Below are 16,779 nucleotides of genomic sequence, written 5' to 3' on the forward strand. Positions count from 1 at the left end.
GACATACACAAAGGTTGTATCTGCTTATCCAAGATGGTTGATTTCACCCTTTCTGCATCTGAGCAGCAAATAAGGGCAGCAGCGCGCAGTTTCGCTTCCGCCCATCTTGCTGGTGCTAAAGCCATCTACTCCAAGTTATCCACACCCGAAGAGCGGTTTCAGGCTCTCCGACCCATCTACGAGGCTGCAGTCAAGGCCGGTCTCATCAAAGGCCAAGTACCAGCCGCAGTCGGGGGTAGCAGTACCAGCTTGGTCGAAGCGGCCATTCTGGTAGAGGAGTTTTATGCGGTCGAAGCGTCCGCCTCCTTGACAATATTCGGCACCGGATTGGGCCTCACCCCTCTGGCGCTGGCGTATCGACCCTCAGTCCATGAATTTTTGGACCCTTTCCTCTCAGGTGAAGGTTCACCGCTTGCATCGTTGGTCTTTTCGGAGCCTGCTGGCGTCGTAGGTATCTCGCGTTCTCTGCTTTTTAAATCTAACAATCTGTCTGCAGGCGAATTGGCTAGAACCTGGAGCGACTGGCCTACAGACGACTGCACGCCGCGAAGGAGATGAGTGGATTCTGAATGGAGAGAAGGTGCGTATACCAAAACAGATGTTTCTACTTGGAGGTGCCGTGCTAGGCTGGGACTAAACTTACTTGACTTAAGATCTGGGCGACAAATTCTGCAGGTTGGGACTTCAAAGGAGCCGACCTGAGTTGCGTGGTGTGCCGGTGTGTCGACGAAGAGGTGGTTACGCGGGCGTCCCATCCGCGCGATCTCATCATGATCGTACTGGTCACACGGGAGGATATTGAGCGTAATGAACGAGGATGCTTTCGGATCCTAAAGCATCTAGAGACCGCGGGCCACACTGCGGTATCTGGGCCTCATCTCAAGGTTAGTTCTTCGCAGCGGCAGAGGACAGGAGCTCATACAGACACAAGTATACGAATCTACAAGTTCCAGCCAAGAATGTTCTATGTGCTCCTGGAACTGGCGCTCCTATTGTGATGCACTCTTTCGAGATCTCTGGTAGATGCACATGCTATGCAAAAGAGATGAAGAATTAACAAGCTGACCAGAATGCAGCAATGCTGGTGGGTGCGATGGGTGTAGGCATTCAACGAGCGGTCTTTGACGCTGCACTGGCATTCTCACGCGACTCTCGCGGAGGCACGGTGCCCATCGGTCAGCGCCAATCGGTGGCGGATCTTTTGATTAATATCAAAATGCGTACTGAGACGTCACGATATCTGACATAGAAAGCAGCGCATTGCTTAGCGTCGAGTCAGGGTGCGCATGCTCAGCGACGGGAGCCGGCGCTGCTAGCGAAGATATACTGCTCAGATGCGTCAGTGCAGTCATGTACAGATGCCATCAATGCAGTGGGCATGTAAGTACATCTGCGAGTTCTATGCTTGTGTGAATCTGATTCGGAATTTATAGCTCCGCGTATAACCTCGAGATGCCATTTGCGGAGTTGCTCTCCACGGCCATTGTTCTGCCTATCTTCGATGGGGGAAATATCGGCATCCGACGAAGGGCGGTGCAGGAGCTGTTCATGGCGGAAGGGTATCAGCCATGGGAAACAAGTTTCGGAAATCATGAGAGTCAGTGAAAGCTTCTTCTTTGTATAGCAGGGTGATGTATGTACTCCATTACATGCACTTATTCCTCCGGTTTCTGGATATAGCATTACTGATCTATAGTCCTCGTCATTATATATACATACCTGTAGTAGGAATAACATCAATCTACACTCGACAAAGGTACTGTCGGAGGCGTTCGCCTGACTGCCTCTTTCTAGAAACTAACCAACTCGATCTCTCCCTTTCTCGCTCCCTCGTTCCAGTTCGAGTCCTCCATTGCGTTCGATAGGTACCCAACCTCAAGAGTACCATGGAGTGCAGGTCAAAACCAGCCACGTCTTTCTGCTTCTTTCGCCTTCGTTTGAGAAATGTAAGAGGAAGAGATCCTTCGCTAAGAAAGTTGCTGCATTGAGATATTAGTACCAGGTGCCTCGACCACCAGATCTGTGAATTCTTATCCAAGATCTAGTCTTTAGTTGAAAGACATACACAGAAAGTGCGCCTCGCATCAAGGCGGTTGAACTATATTGGGTAAGAAAACTTTATCCAATTCGCTGGAGATATTTCCCTGGAAATATAGTCAGCATCGGTAACTGTTATATTTCAACTACTCAGGCGGGGTTGCATCTATACCATACCTGCAAGATCCCAGGTTCTTGTAGCATACGAAAGTGTTTGTCGGAGAGGTTCATAATCCAATTGGGATCGCCCAGGATCAAGACGATTCAGCCAAACCGCAGTGATAGCAGTTTCTCCTGCACATATAACTGCCGGCAACGGCACCCATCTGATTTTATCACCCAGCTGGAGCTCATTGAATTTTGAACAAATGTCCCATACCATGTTGATGATGGAGGAGAGCGCGAGAATAGACATGGTTTTCGCATGGAACGCTTCAGAACAATATGACATGGCCCCCTGGTTACTATTTCCAAACCCCACTCGAATCCGGTGAAGGCTGAGAGCAGCCCTGTCTAAGTAAGTGTCGGGTCCCTGAATGGAAGGAGGTTACTCACATCAAGGCAATTGCGTTGGCGCCGCACAGGGTCTTCCAACTGCCGGGTGTTTGCTCGAACAGCTTCTCCATGAAACGAATCAAAATATTATCGAGTACTCCAAACTCGCGTAGCAAGCAGTCGGAATCTGCCAAGTTTTGCAGTGCCTGCACCTGGCCGAGAATGTGGACGCCTTGAATCTCGCGGGCGAAGTAGGAGAGAGGGGTGTCTAGCGGCGTGGAAAAGGACGGCTGAAAGAAGCACTGGACGGGCCCTTCTGGGAAATGTTCCCATTCGCGGTCGTCTACTGGGAGTCGGAAATGACTGACAGGCTTATCCACCGCACGTGGCGCTTGGAAATCCGTCGCAACCTGGTTGATCAGGCTACATGTGATAAGGTTCACTTCCTTAGCCCTGAGAGTTCAAGCTGGTGTTCCATCATGCTTACTTACCAGTCCAGCATATATGTTCCCAACCAGACCCTCCTCCGCTCTTCGGCCTCAGCCCATGATGAATAGTCCTGGCCCTCTTGAGGATCAGTGTTTAACTTCAGCACGTATCCTAGCCTTGCACAAGTTCCAATATTCAGAGATGCTGCTTGAAAACGAGCAGATCCTAGTTCATATAACACGAGCAAGAGCCCGACCTGCACTAATTCCAAAGACGGTGGGCGAACAGACTGGAGAAAAGAGAATAGGTATCTACAGAGATAGTAGAGCTGGCTCTGGTAATCGTCGCCTCCGTTAATTCCCGTCTCTCCTGTCATTATGAGGGACACAGTCAAGAAGAGAAGTGCAGTTTCTGCGCGAGGGGTATGCTGCAGCTGTGAAAGTCGTCTCCGAAATATTTGCTCCTGGATGACCGGGAACCACAGGTGAATGGTTGCAAAATAAGCCCTCAGAGTATTGTCAGGAGATGAAGTTTCCCCCGCCAGTGTGGTTGTGCCCAATCTCACAAAGAATCGATGGATATCCGGGCTACACGCCTGCATGTTCTGTCGGTAAGGTTGCAGAGACTGGTAGGTGCCCGGAAGCCATTGATGATCCTGAATTACTGGTATATGAAAGACGAGGAAATCCGACACAGGGTGATGTGTGCTGAAGTGTTGTTCCGCGTTGTACCAATTATAGTTGCAATCCAGCATCATCCTTTTGCACCGTTAACAAGATCGAACCGAGGGCAGGGAAGATAATGAGGGGGAAACAAGGAACAGATGACGATACTTTACACATCGACTACATTTTGGCACCTGCTTATCACATTTTCGCTTCTGGCTTCGACAAAACGCACAGGCATTTGGCGCACAGGAGTTGGGGGCGCTGGACGTTGCGGAGAGCTGATCCATGACAACCCGACGCCACAGAAAGTAGCTCGAGTATTGAGTGTCCAAATCGACGAGGTAAGAATTCCCTCCAAGAAAATGAAAAAGATGATGCTATTTCTGGATGTAGATATCTTTGAGGTGTGTTTATCATGTGGTTGGAGCAGATAGTGAGGCACAATAGGGGGAGATCAGTAGGGACCAGACCTCAGCCAAACGCGGGTTTGGGTGGGGTTTTTGCTGTCAAAGGATCCGCCCACGGGTAAGCCGCCCATGAGTTCTTGGCAGGCTGGACGAATAGGGGCATCATACAACCTCCGACACCATTCGCGCAAATCAATACCTTGGCTCTCTTCTGCCGTGTGGTTGGAATGAGCCCTTTGCGTAATCGTGATTCCGCCGAGGCCTGGAGTAATGCGGGAAGCATCATCGCTGACTTGAATTCGATGAGGGATACTTCTTGAACACTCGTCGGAACAACAAACATGTTTCCCATATGAAGATCGGTGTGCCACAGTATAGACCGACAAGCGCTCCGCAATGTTTGGTTCGAGTCTAAGAGCCCGATACGGTGTATTGTGGCTTCCAAGACCTGGGTTTGTTCTGGCACATCCTCTGTCAAAACTCGATTGACTGTATTGGCCTTTGCTTGATATTGGAAACAGTTCTCGCTCTGCAACGGCCAATCAATATTGAGACTGAGTTCCCTATGCGAAAGCGTTAGCAGGTGCACTATTATGTTCCACTTCCAGGGTTGAGTCAACGTCAAATGACCGATCACACGAAGGGTCTAATACAAAAAGACTGAAGTCCACTGTCTAGAGGCCTGTTTGGTCGGCTCATATCGGTCTGAAGGTATAGTCCACCACAATCTGAGCCTCAAGTTTGGTACAGTTCATGATCACCTGCATTTTTTTGAATTTTGACATATGAGTTCATTTTTAAGAGAGCAGAACCCGGCAGCGTTTGATCAGAGGAGCCATGTTCGTCGGTTTAGTTAGGGTTGGTTTACTTGGCGGGTATGAAATAGAGCCGTGGAGTGCTCACGTGCTTGCCTATAGTACCGAAGGAAGTGGATGGAAATGACGATGAATGTATCCAAGAATCATAACCCTTTATTAATCACAATAGCAAAGGAGACTCCACAGATACTTCTGTCCATGGTCGTGAACCAACACTAACCAAGAAGAAGATCCCCAGCACCGATGGCTGGGCTGGGCCCGGTTCAGCCGCGCCGATCCTCCCTTTCTTTTCTCCCCGCCGCTCGATCTCCAAGCGTCTTTTTTATCGACTACGATCCAACAACGCACCCATAATGCCCGCCCGTCCGTGATTTCTTCCAAGGTCATTATGAATATCAACAGCCTTCGATCTAGCAAGTCCTCCTACGGGGACCCACGATATCTCTCGACCGTAACCGCCTCCGACGGCCAGCCACCACCGCTCGCAAAAGCCTTGGTCGACGGCTATCGAGATGCCCTTAACCCGCAAAATGGAGACCGCTCGCGGTACAACCCGGTATGTCTATATTGAAGACAAATCACGGATCTGACTGACCAAGTTATTTTCTGTCTTGCAGCTGAATTCGGTCCATCCGCGCAGCTCCGCCCTCCTGAACGCCAACGACCCGATCACCATGTATTTACTCACGGAGACGGCCATGGGGGACAGCATGAGCTACGAGGTTCTGTCCTATGAGGAGGTGGAAGACCTCAAAAAGGAGAACAAGCTACTGTCCAACCGCATCGAAGGCACGAAGCGGAAGTTGGCCCTGGAAATCAAACTTCGCGATGCAGCTCAATCTCTTGGCCGACTCTACAACCCCGAAAGCCCGCGGAGCAGCGGGGAGTATGGTGCCAACGGTCACCGGAGAAGCCGAAGTTTTTTTGGACGCAACGGGGCCACTGGTGCGTCAAACAAAAGCGACTCGGAACTGGCGATCGCCCAGCGCAAGTGTGAAGAGCTAGCGCAGGAGCTATGGAGATTGGAACGGAGGTCTCAGCAGATTCATCAGCGGCTGTTGGAGCATACGGCGGGTGTCTTGCAGATGACCCACAAGGGGTTGAAGAAGCCTCCAAAGGACCGGGGCTCGGAGGGCGGTTACGATGGCCATGAATTCGACGACCGCAGTCTGTACCGAACACCGGAGCACCTGGATGGTATGGGTTGGTATGGGAAGGATACCAACGGCTCGGCGCCAATGAGCATGGGTGCCATGCAGAGCACGGAGAGGAGGCTGGAAGAGCTCAGTGAGCGTATGCGCAATATGGTTTTACGATCCAACCCCGATGGAGACTTTGATTCGCCACCGCAGCTGTCGGGTGATGGTGGTCCAGTAAATCCGATGGCAACGGTCGAGGCGCACTTGATGTACATCGAAAATGGCCTTGACGTCCTCAGCTCGGGGGCGGGCGTGGCTGCTCCAGCTCCTGAGACCGAGGATTCGTGGAGACACCAGCTTGCCGATGTCAACAAACAGTTACAGGCCATCGTTGACCGGTTTGGCTTGACGCGCTCTCCAACACTGCCTCCGCCTCCGGATGCATCTCAGGGGGATGGGCTACAGGAGCTCCTTTCGTACCTACAGACTGGCGTGGATGGCCTGGAGAGCCGTGTGAACGGACTTCTCGAGCAGAAGAGCATTCTGACCACCCAGATTCAGCAGCAGCGCGAGCTTAACTCCAAGTCGGATGCAGAACGAGATGCCCATATCAACGACCTCAACGAGCAGCTCACGCAGGTACAGAGGGATCTGGAGTCCTCTCGAGCCGAGCTGGAATTGATACGCGCAGACGGAACCCCTGGAGACAAAGCTGCGGCAGCCGAAGAGCTTCGAGAAGCTCGTGAACGTGCCGAGCAAGAGGTCGGAGAGCTGGAGGCTGCCATGCAGCAGCTCCGCGCCGAATCCGATGAGCGCGTCAAGGAGGCGCTAGACCAGCGTGCGCAAGTCGAAGAAGAACTTCAACAAGCCAACGAGGCTCGCGCTCATGCCGAGGAAGAGGCCAATCGCGTACAGAGCGAGACGACTGACCTCGAAAGCGAGCTCGCGCGGGTTACCACCGAACTGACGATGGTCAAGGCCGAGCTGGACGGTGCCTATGGTTCTCGTGCGGAACGGGCCACCGAGTCCGCCGTCGACCCCGAAATCCAGAACCAGATCGATGCTCTGAGCACCCGGAATATTGAGCTCACCGAGGAGCTTGCAACACTCAAGGGTCAGCAAGGCGGCGGCGATCTCCAGCAGCGGGCGAATACCCTGGAGAAGGAACTGCGGGAGACCTTGGATGATTACGAGGCGATGACCAAAGCCAGCATCGAGTTCGAGAAGGAGCGCGAACGGTTTGAGGGCGTTATCGACAACCTGCGTGAGCGGACCGAGCAACTGGAGATGCAGCTCAATGAAGAACGTATCAATCATATGAACCTGAACAGCCCCGGATCCATGGGTCGCGAGGGTCCCTCGGAGACCACCTCGACCATGGTGCTGAAGAACGAGTTCAAGAAGATGATGCGTGACACACGTAACGAGAATATGAAGATCTTAAAGGTGAGCTATCTTTCCGGTCCACTTCTGTTATACTCTCACTGACCCTCAATATAGGCGGAGCAAGAAGAGCGCCGGAGAATCGAAGGACTGCTGCGGTCGCTGCGCAAAGAACACGCGCAAGTGACGGGCAAGCCGATGCCCAGTCCAGGCACTCCCTTATGATTATGAGATATTCCCCCTTTTGATGCGCAAGAATGTACATATAGACTTGACTCGACTGTTGGTTGTATAATATCGGTTCTCCCATGGCATGGCAAGAGCGATCAACTTGCCGGACACCCCTTGACTTTCCTCTCTTTTGTTCCCTGTATTTGCTTCTTTCTTCGTGCTCGACTTTATTCTTCTCTCAGTATGGATCGCCTACGCCGGGCGAGCACGCCCCGGCGACCTGAGTCCTTCATGGACGCATCCAGCACTCGTCGCGAGAGCAACATCCCCGGCGGAACGTTCCCAGCACCACGCTATCCTATCTCCGGGTCCTCCGACTCCAATCCCAGCGATGAAAAGTATATATTTAACGCCATCCGAGCCAGCACGTCGACCGAGGAAGCCCGATCTCGCGAAGCTGTCCCTAGAATCTCCGCCTTCGAGCACGGACTGGCAGCCAACTTGGCCATGTTCGTTCCGACAGATTACTCGCAGGGCCCCTCATCGACGGAGTCTCCCTATGAAGGTATCCAAACACACAGACCGATGATCTACTGGCGGTCCCAGATGCTGTCTGATCCATATCCTCATCACGCGATCCAGTCTATTTCAAACGAGATTCGCAAGCCGGATCCTCTGGCGCACCGCAAAGCTGTCTCTGATGGGAGTCGTCCTGCTGCCAGAAGGCCTGGCAACAATTTGGGTCCGGCTGTGGCGCCGGCCGAGCCTCGATATCCGCCGCCTGTGAGGGCGCCCACACCTCCAGGGGTCCCTTCGTTTGGTTCTCCAGAAGCGATTCGCACCTCTGCCCAGTTTCTGACTCGACAGCGTGATACAGGCGCCGGGTTCTCTGCGTCTCGCGGCGGGCGTGGTGCAGACGGTCATCGAGTCCTCTCATATGGCGACACCTTGAGACATTTCTTCGGCTTGTCGCCGCCGTCTCCTGTATCACCACAACACCCACATCCCATCAACGTGCATTCTGTGGCGGGTATCGGGCGAGCCGAAGATGGGACGATCGTGCAGGGCCAGTTTCCCTTCCGGCAAAGCGGACATGGGGTGAACCTAGCCCGAGAGCTACACGATCACCCCTTCCATCTGGGAAGTCTTCCCTCTGCAAACGGCAGCACTGAGGATGTTCCCCAAGATAGAGATGCAAAAGATATCCGAGCTCCAACTTCAGCTCCGTCTCCTGCTTGGGGACGCAGGGACGAACGCACTGCGAGACACCATTTCCTCGCCGCCAGTGCTGTTTCGCCTGCTATCCCCGAACCGGCTCTCATCTCCAATCCCTGCAAATCAGGCTTTGCATCCCCATTCAGACTTCCCCGGAGACTATCACGACTGAATGAAGTCGCAATCACAGCACCAACCGCCAATCCAGTCCTAACCCAAGGCGTCGGAGTCTCCAGCAACCAATTCGCCAATGGTTCTTCTTCAAATACACAGCCGTGTTCAATTCCAACAACCATCGCCACCGTTGCAATGCCCGAAAGAATCGACTCCGAAACACCTGCACCGTTCAACCTTTCGACTTGGATAGTAGCACAGCTCTATCTCTGCTGCTGCATGGGCGTTTGCCCTGGACATGATACCCACGATGAACATGAACACGAACATGAGCATCAACCGCTTGATCAGACGAGTTCGAGGGATACATACGCTACAGCACGGAGCCATCTGTCTCGCGTTGCCAGAAATGGTCCGGGGCAGCATCTCGGAAGGCAGGGATTGCAAGTGCCGTCTTGGATATTGGATGTGTATCAGCAGGTGTTTCCTGCTCGACTGGGTCGTGGATCGTGAAGACTCTCTCCCCTTTTTTTGGAGAGTTGGTTGTCATATCTATACACTCAGGCACTATTCCTGTTATACATTCTTCAGGGATTGGATGGGGATCTTCGCAAGAGGGCTTTTTGTATATGTGTGACGAAAATGGGAAGGGAGGTTATTGTTACCGTGTGTTTCTTCGCTGTTGAGCTGGATGCTCTCTGTGAGTAATTACTTGACTATGATTCTGCACGGGCAGTTTACGGTTAATGGTATATATTTACTCTTGCATGGGTATTGTCTGTATGGCACCGGTCTCCATCCTCGGCACGTATCTGGTGAAGCATGAATACTAACTCTAGTCAAGAAGTATATCAACTTCTATTCTCCTGTCAAATACATCGAATAATAGATGGCATGCGCAGATAATCATCTCTTGACCATTATTCTTATCATACAAGATGAAAAAAAGGGGCTGCTAAAGAACATTGACATGGATAGGTAGAAATGTTGTCCTGTCCTGAACACCATGCGCCACTATTCTCCCTTCTGCGCTATGTGAACAAAAAGAACCCCAGAAATGAGATATGGGAAATGGGAATAAGAAGACCAAACTCCATCGTAAGGGGAAAACAACCGTGAAAGTCATCATGGATTAGTAGACAAAAAGAATTAATCAGAGGCTGCCGAAGAACGGACACGCTTCAATGATGTCGGGGTCATCGCATGCAAAGTCCCAGCCCACGATGCGGGGGTCGTGGCTAGCACACACGATCTTGCGCGAGTCAAATTGGACTTTGAATACTCGGGAAGTTGGGGGAGAGCCGCGACGGCCGTGGGCGTGGGCGTGGTGGTGATGATGATGGTTCGCAAGGACGGGGTTGATCATGGCGCCGCCGGTGGCGAGAAGGGCTTGGGGGAGAGGGTGGACGATGTGATGGGTGCCATGTGCCACGGCTGCGTTGTTCTGGCCTTGGGCAGCAGCAGCAGCGCCTTGCTGCTGGGGGTTGGGGGCATTGTTATTGTTGATGTTTTGTGGAGCGACAGGAATCATAGCCTGTGCATTTGGAACTGCCATCAACAGTTGGAGTGGCTGTGCAGAAGCAGCCGCTGGGTTGGCCTCGATGTGGGCTTGAGTGGCATTGGATAAGGCCTCTGCCTGGCACAGCCTGTGGGCAATTGACCAAGAACCCTCACGGTCCTTGTGCCAGATCAGGATCGACTCATCGTATGAACCTGAAACGATACGAGCCCACTTGCTGCCACCTCCACCGGGGGGAATCTTTGCGCCTAGTGCTGGAATATCATTAGGATCGCGAGAGCCAGCAGTATTGGTGAGGCGGCCAGCCCGGCGCTGAGCTCGAGGGCCAAGGTCAACAGGCAGGCCAGCCCGTCGGGCATTCCAGAATTCGTTCTCGACCGCCAGCGCTTCAAGGCGTAGGGCCTCGTCGGCTCCTGGAGGGTCACCGAATCCAGCTTGAACGGTGCGCACGAGGTTGCTGTGGCCACGCAAACAGGCAACTTCGGCTCCTGAGATGTGGTCATAGATGCGGATGGTGTTGTCATTGCTACCGCTGATAATGCGGCGGCCATCAAACTGAACGCAGGCAATGCCCTTCTCATGACCCATCAGGGTCTTCACGCAGGCACCAGTGCGGATATTCCAGACTTTGAGCATGCGATCACCAGACGCGGTGACAATCTCGTCACCGTGGAGCTGCATGGCGTTGACAGCGGCACCGTGTCCTTCCATGCTCATGAGGCGGGAGTAAGCTGGCACGGGCTTTATCTGTTCGTTGGCCATGCGGGCCTCGAGCAGATTGGGCGGAATGTCTGAAAGATCCACGATGTACGAAGGATAGCTCGCTCCTGCACCGTGACAAATGCGAGGGTAGTCCTCATCTGTCGCCAACAAATCTCGTCGGTTCCACACCTTGATTGTTCGGTCCTTGGAACAAGTGACCAAGTACCGATGGTCGAATTTCAGGTTCAGCACCGAGTCCGCGTGCGCATTTTTGATCCGATGGATTATTTGCCCTGTGGAAAACTTCCAAATGATGACAGATTGGTCGCTGCTACCAGAGATGATGATGTCCTCTTCGGGGCTGGCATCGAACTGAAGACACAACACCGACTTCACGTGTCCGATCAGCGGAGCGTGATGCAAGCGCTTGGTCTCAAGATCCCAGACGCGGACAGTCCGATCGCGGCTTCCACTGACGAGCCACTTGCCAGAAAACTGAATGGCGTACACGTATTCGCGATGCGCTTCTTCGGGACGCGATGGGTCGGGAAGTTGAAAGTTGGTGTATCGACCATGCTGCCAATTGGCTTCGAGGCGCCGGCGTTGCTTGTAAAGATGCGCCCAATTGAGCTTGGCGGTTCCGTTCGCGGAGCGCGTGAAAAGAGACGATTTTAGGGGCGGATCGAGGGGCGAACGAAGTGGAGGCACGAAGTTTTGGGCAAGTCTCGGGCCGTCGCTTGACGAAGGCGCCTCTCGATCGGTGGCATCGATCATGTCGTGATCACCCTCCACGTCAGAATCATCATCGACCTCGATTTGGGCATCGCCATCCGGCAGCTGATGGAGCTCAGCGCTTCGTGAATCCAGCCAGCTCGGTGGCACGCGCTTCTTTTGCTTGGGCTCTCCGAGGTCGATCTCCAAGTATCGCGGGCGGGACTTGCGCGCCTGAGGAGAGAGCGGTTCCGAGAAGGCATGCTCACACTTGCGGATCGCGCCCAGGTCCACGCGCCAACCCTCGTTGATATACAACAATCTCCAGAGACCAGAATCCAGAATCCGACTGCGCCACGAGCGCGATGACAAACACGCTTTCAGGAGGACTCGAGGTTCAAGATAAGAGAAGACCTCCAGGGTGAGTTCGGGGGGCAGCTTTATGACCGGGTCCATATGGAGAAGGGGGTTAAAACGTTCGACTACGCCCGCAATGGTGGATATCCGGAGCGATCGCAGGACACTGTAGGCAAATTCTAGAAAGATGAGGGTAAGCACGATAGTCTGCAGTTAGCCGAAGGGCGGCGGGAGACCGGGCACGGCGGGGTCTGTTGTTGGGTACTGGAGGTTCCAGCGTGCCACACTCACCTGCTCTCTCAGCTTCGGTCTGGGCAAGAAGCCAGTCCGGCAGCACCATCACTTGGTCTGATGCTGATTCTTTGTCTGTCTGGCTGCGAGTTTCATCGGAGTAGCCTTCATCTAGCTTGAAGGAGGAGGATAGCGACACGGGGTAAGGGAAAGAGGTCTGCAGCCGCATGGCCGGGGCGACGCGATCTGCCTCACCCTCCATGACCAATGCAAAGGATTTAATGCAGCTCAGCAAGTGACCGCAGAAGAGAGACTCGGAATCGAGGACATGCCCGCCGTGGGTGGAATCGGGAGGTGGCAGCGAGAGAGAGATAGAGAGAAAGAGAGAATAATAAAGCACGTCACGCCGCGAGGCTCCACCCGAGATGCTCAACCTGCTTATTCAGGATTCTAGGTTCGGCTGCGTACAGTATGGATCTATGCCTACAGGTACCGGTTCGAGCCAGCCCAGTGACATACAGATGATCCTGCTCATCCTCATCATCGTAGTCGAACCAGAGGAGCAGAGAATCATACCCGATCGACTGATCATCGTATTATTCCGTATAGACAAGTCGCAACAAGCATGAAACGTGCCCCTCTCCACAACTATCCCACCGCCCGGCACTAACCCGCCTGGGCAACTCTGCTTCGGTTGTCTTCTTCTCTCTCATCGTGTGCTGCTCGCTTGCTCCCTTTGGTTCTTCAGCCCTATCCCCCTATCCCTCCCCTAAGGTCGGCAAGGTCCAACTCGAGCCAAGTAGCTCCTCTCGATCCCCTGATCGCCATTCGCAACTGGCGCCTCCCGCCTCCCGGTCAACCCCCGATCGCATCCCACTCACTCACCCACCCCCTGCGACCGAATCCCTTCCCTCTGCCCTGCTCATCCCTTCTGGGGCTTTGGGTAGTGACTTCGTCGCCTCCTTCGATCTGCTTCCATCGGTCTCTCCTTTGGTCATTCGCCACGCCTGCCCGGCTGCAGCGGCATCCCCGACACCTCCTGAAATTACTCACCCTATCGATTGGGGCCGGCCGCACGCCCAACCTCCCCGCCTCCCCCTTCCCAGCCAAGAACCGGGCGACGCGTGATTTTCGATCCCGGGCTGGTGAAAATTACCTCTTACTGGGTTTATATCTCTTTGCTAGCGAATTTGCGACCGAGCTGTAACTAGCTCTTCCGATATCCGCAGACCTCGATCGCCACCCCACTGGGCATTCCCCCTCCGCCCGCAGCACACCTTAATCAAACAGCTCTCATCGCATCGGAGAAAAAAAAATCCATGATCGACCTCTGTGCCGTCCGACGCTCGTCGCTTCGTCCCATCATTCTATCCCGGATCTGCTGTGCGGATTTCAACCGAGCCTGGCTGGTCTAACTCATATTTGGAACCTGAGGAATCACCATGTTCGAGACCGCCGCGATGAGCGGCATCCCGGTTGCCGAGGACAATATCATCAATCGGCGCGGCGGGGAGTCGATCTACCAGAGCTGCGTCAATCTGAAGAGGAGGTTGTCCGAGGTTCCTACCTTCGAGTCCCACCTGCAAGAGATGGAGGAAGAGGACCGCACTAGGGGGAACACCGATCCAGTCGCTTCGTTGTGGAACTGTCTGCGGGAAGGTTATCCGCTATTGAGTATCTACAATGCGTCCGGCCCTGATGAACAGCTGGAGATCGATCCCGCCAAGGTACCTGAGGCCAAGCGCCCAAAAGCTGCAACGTTCAAGTTCTTGCAAGCATGTCTGCAGGACCTGGCATTCCCCCAACAAGACTGCTTTCTTATCACGGACCTCTACGGCGAGAGCACGACAGGCTTCATCAAAGTGATCAAGATGGTCAATCGGGTAGTGGACATCCTGGAGATGCAAGGCTCGTTGAAGCGTTCATCTGAAACGGCAGCCAGTCCCTCCGCCGAGAAAGGAACGGTGAAGCTCACCAAGCGGGAACATATTTTGAAGGAGTTGTTGGAAACGGAACGCGACTATGTTCACCATCTGCAGAACCTCCAGGCGCTCAAAAAGGAGCTGGAAGAGACCGGTGCTCTGACGGGCGATGGGAGTCATCAAATCTTCCTCAATCTCAACAACCTTCTCGATTTTGCTCAGCGATTTCTCATTCGCATGGAGCAACATTACGCCTTGCCGGAGGAGACACAAAATTGGGGCCGGCTCTTCTATACGCACGAGGAAGCTTTCCGACAGTATGTGCCGTTCATAGCCAATCAGATGCGCTGCGACCAGGTCTGCATGAAGGAATGGGACAAGATCAAATCCGCGCCACGCCATGTAGATCTTATGCAGATGGTTGCACAACCAAAGACATTGAACGGGTTCTTCGTCAAGCCCTTTCAGCGTCTGACCAGATACCCACTGATGCTTTTGGTAAGCAAACCTGGTCATTTTGTATCGGCTTACATCCGGACTAACATGCTCTTTCTTTCCCACAGGAACTCCGCAAGCAGGCCGAGGACCCGCAGCTCCAGTCAGATATCACACAAGCCATCGATACCATCCAGGACGTCTTGGACTCAGCCAACGACGCAATCCACAAGGAACATCTAGCTGCGGCAGTAGTGGAACTGTCAGAGCGCGTGGATGATTGGAAGACGCTGAAAATGGAATCTTTTGGAGATCTCCTTCGCTTTGGCACATTTTCTGTGGTCAAAGGAGACAGTGGCAAAGATAATGAGCGAGAGGTGCGGTTTTCCCCCCTCAGCAGATTCTTCTCTTCTTTACTGACCTGATACTAGTACCATATCTACCTTTTCGAACGCATCCTCCTTTGCTGCAAAGATATCAACCCCAACAAGCAAAAGACGAAACTCACTCTCAACAAGGACAAACCAAATCTCGCTAATAGAAGCAAGGCCCGTCTGCAGTTGAAAGGTCGAATCTACATGGCGAATGTGACAGATATTGTCTGTCTCCAAAAGCCTGGCCTCTATCGCATCCAAATCTTCTGGAAAGGAGATCCTGGGGTTGTCGACAATTTTATCATCCGCTATCAGAACGAGGACACGATGCGCAATTGGTACAAAGACATCGACAACCAACGGTTGATTCAGGCGGAGCAGCGCAATGCTCGCCACACCGGCACCTCCGACAGCGAGTTTACGTACATGAAGAATATGGCCAACATGCCGAACCCGTACCAGCAGGAGTATGACGCCGATGAGACCACATATAACTCCGAGTTCCCCATGAGTCGGAACGCCTCCAGCACCAGCCTGAGGACCCGGTCCGCTACCGGTGGCAGTACAAACTCTGTCGCTCAGTCGAATGGCCGTGCGCGTTATACCCCCCAAGATCCTGCCCTCTCTCTGCAGACCCAGTACAATGGGAATATGTCTCCCAGTGACCGCAATGTCAGCAGCTCGTACTTTTCCCCTGCCGAGACACCATCTACACGGTCAAGTTCCCAATCAGGCTTTTCATTCGGCCGCCAAAATACCAGTTCTACGAGCGCCTCGAACGGGTGGAATGAAGAGTCAAATCGGTATACTGCTCCAGCCTTGTCTCGCGTGGCATCCCGAGATGGCTCGAACGCGACCGGCTATTTCCCACCAGCGAACGGCCGGACTGCGCAACGTCCATCTCTGCCTCCTCTCTCTGGTCCTCAGGGACAGTCTACGAACGGCACCACCCAACGGATGCGGTCGGCCAGCAGTCCCGACATTCACCACCATAACCAGAACCCCGAGTCCCGCCGGTATATGGGAGTGCACACGATGCAAACGGTGGACAACGTCCCCGTGCCACCGATCCCTGCACACATGGCCAACATGAAGGCTCCCGTCAACCGAAGCCAGAACAACTCGCCCACCAACAACCAGCTCCCCATCCGCAGTCATACGCAACCTCTGCCCCCGAATCAATTCAATGATCCGGAATATAACGCCATGAGCCAGTCTGTGGAGCTGTCCCCCTTGTCTCAAGAGCCCGAGGCCGAGGAGGAGGACGGCGAGGGGTTCATGCCCACGCAGCTCAAAGCGAAAGTGAACTTTGAAGACAACTACGTCACGCTGGTGATTGCGACCAACATTCTCTTCCGGTCGTTGACCGACCGCGTGGACGCGAAACTAGCACGGTTCACCAACCGGTCGATCGGCAATAAGACGGTCCGGCTTCGCTACCGCGATGAGGACGGGGACTTTGTCACGATCGATAGTGACGAAGCAGTCCAGCTGGCCTTTATGGAGTGGCGCGAACAGCATCGCGACATGCTGGCCAAGGGCCTTGTGGGCGAGATCCAACTCTACTGCCAGGTCGTTGAATAATAGTTTATATTCCTGTTTGATTCTTTTTCTTGTGCACGAACGTATGAACCCACGATGTATGCATACAT

The 16,779-nt window shown here is 53.5% G+C and overlaps 6 protein-coding genes across 6 annotated transcripts; 4 read left to right on the plus strand and 2 right to left on the minus strand.

Annotated features, from left to right (window-relative positions):
- Positions 1–33: 33 nt before the first annotated feature.
- On the plus strand, positions 34–1,605 carry N7510_008865 (acyl-CoA dehydrogenase family protein; the record flags this gene model as incomplete). The annotated part of the gene is made up of 7 exons (XM_056980790.1): positions 34–447; positions 497–580; positions 654–884; positions 932–1,019; positions 1,077–1,175; positions 1,257–1,380; positions 1,434–1,605. 7 exons carry the CDS (start codon positions 34–36, stop codon positions 1,603–1,605), a joined length of 1,212 nt encoding a protein of 403 aa, XP_056830999.1.
- Positions 1,606–2,118: 513 nt separating this feature from the next.
- On the minus strand, positions 2,119–3,562 carry N7510_008866 (uncharacterized protein; the record flags this gene model as incomplete). Its single annotated transcript, XM_056980791.1, has 4 exons — positions 2,119–2,144; positions 2,215–2,546; positions 2,593–2,955; positions 3,024–3,562. 4 exons carry the CDS (start codon positions 3,560–3,562, stop codon positions 2,119–2,121), a joined length of 1,260 nt encoding a protein of 419 aa, XP_056831000.1.
- Positions 3,563–5,242: 1,680 nt separating this feature from the next.
- On the plus strand, positions 5,243–7,601 carry N7510_008867 (involucrin repeat protein; the record flags this gene model as incomplete). Its single annotated transcript, XM_056980792.1, has 3 exons — positions 5,243–5,410; positions 5,472–7,439; positions 7,494–7,601. 3 exons carry the CDS (start codon positions 5,243–5,245, stop codon positions 7,599–7,601), a joined length of 2,244 nt encoding a protein of 747 aa, XP_056831001.1.
- Positions 7,602–7,790: 189 nt separating this feature from the next.
- N7510_008868 (uncharacterized protein) lies at positions 7,791–9,389 on the plus strand (the record flags this gene model as incomplete). The annotated part of the gene is made up of 1 exon (XM_056980793.1): positions 7,791–9,389. The coding sequence occupies one exon, from the start codon at positions 7,791–7,793 to the stop codon at positions 9,387–9,389; it is 1,599 nt and encodes a 532-aa protein (XP_056831002.1).
- Positions 9,390–10,029: 640 nt separating this feature from the next.
- Positions 10,030–13,109, minus strand: N7510_008869 (F-box and WD domain protein; the record flags this gene model as incomplete). Its single annotated transcript, XM_056980794.1, has 4 exons — positions 10,030–12,344; positions 12,457–12,830; positions 12,916–12,980; positions 13,068–13,109. 4 exons carry the CDS (start codon positions 13,107–13,109, stop codon positions 10,030–10,032), a joined length of 2,796 nt encoding a protein of 931 aa, XP_056831003.1.
- A 729-nt stretch (positions 13,110–13,838) lies between these two features.
- Positions 13,839–16,711, plus strand: N7510_008870 (Rho family guanine nucleotide exchange factor CDC24; the record flags this gene model as incomplete). Its single annotated transcript, XM_056980795.1, has 3 exons — positions 13,839–14,816; positions 14,882–15,130; positions 15,185–16,711. 3 exons carry the CDS (start codon positions 13,839–13,841, stop codon positions 16,709–16,711), a joined length of 2,754 nt encoding a protein of 917 aa, XP_056831004.1.
- Between the last annotated feature and the right edge of the window lie 68 nt (positions 16,712–16,779).

This window comes from Penicillium lagena (assembly GCF_028827675.1).
Source record: "Penicillium lagena strain IBT 129212 chromosome Unknown utg000006l_segment0_segment0, whole genome shotgun sequence".
Classification (NCBI taxonomy): domain Eukaryota; kingdom Fungi; phylum Ascomycota; class Eurotiomycetes; order Eurotiales; family Aspergillaceae; genus Penicillium; species Penicillium lagena.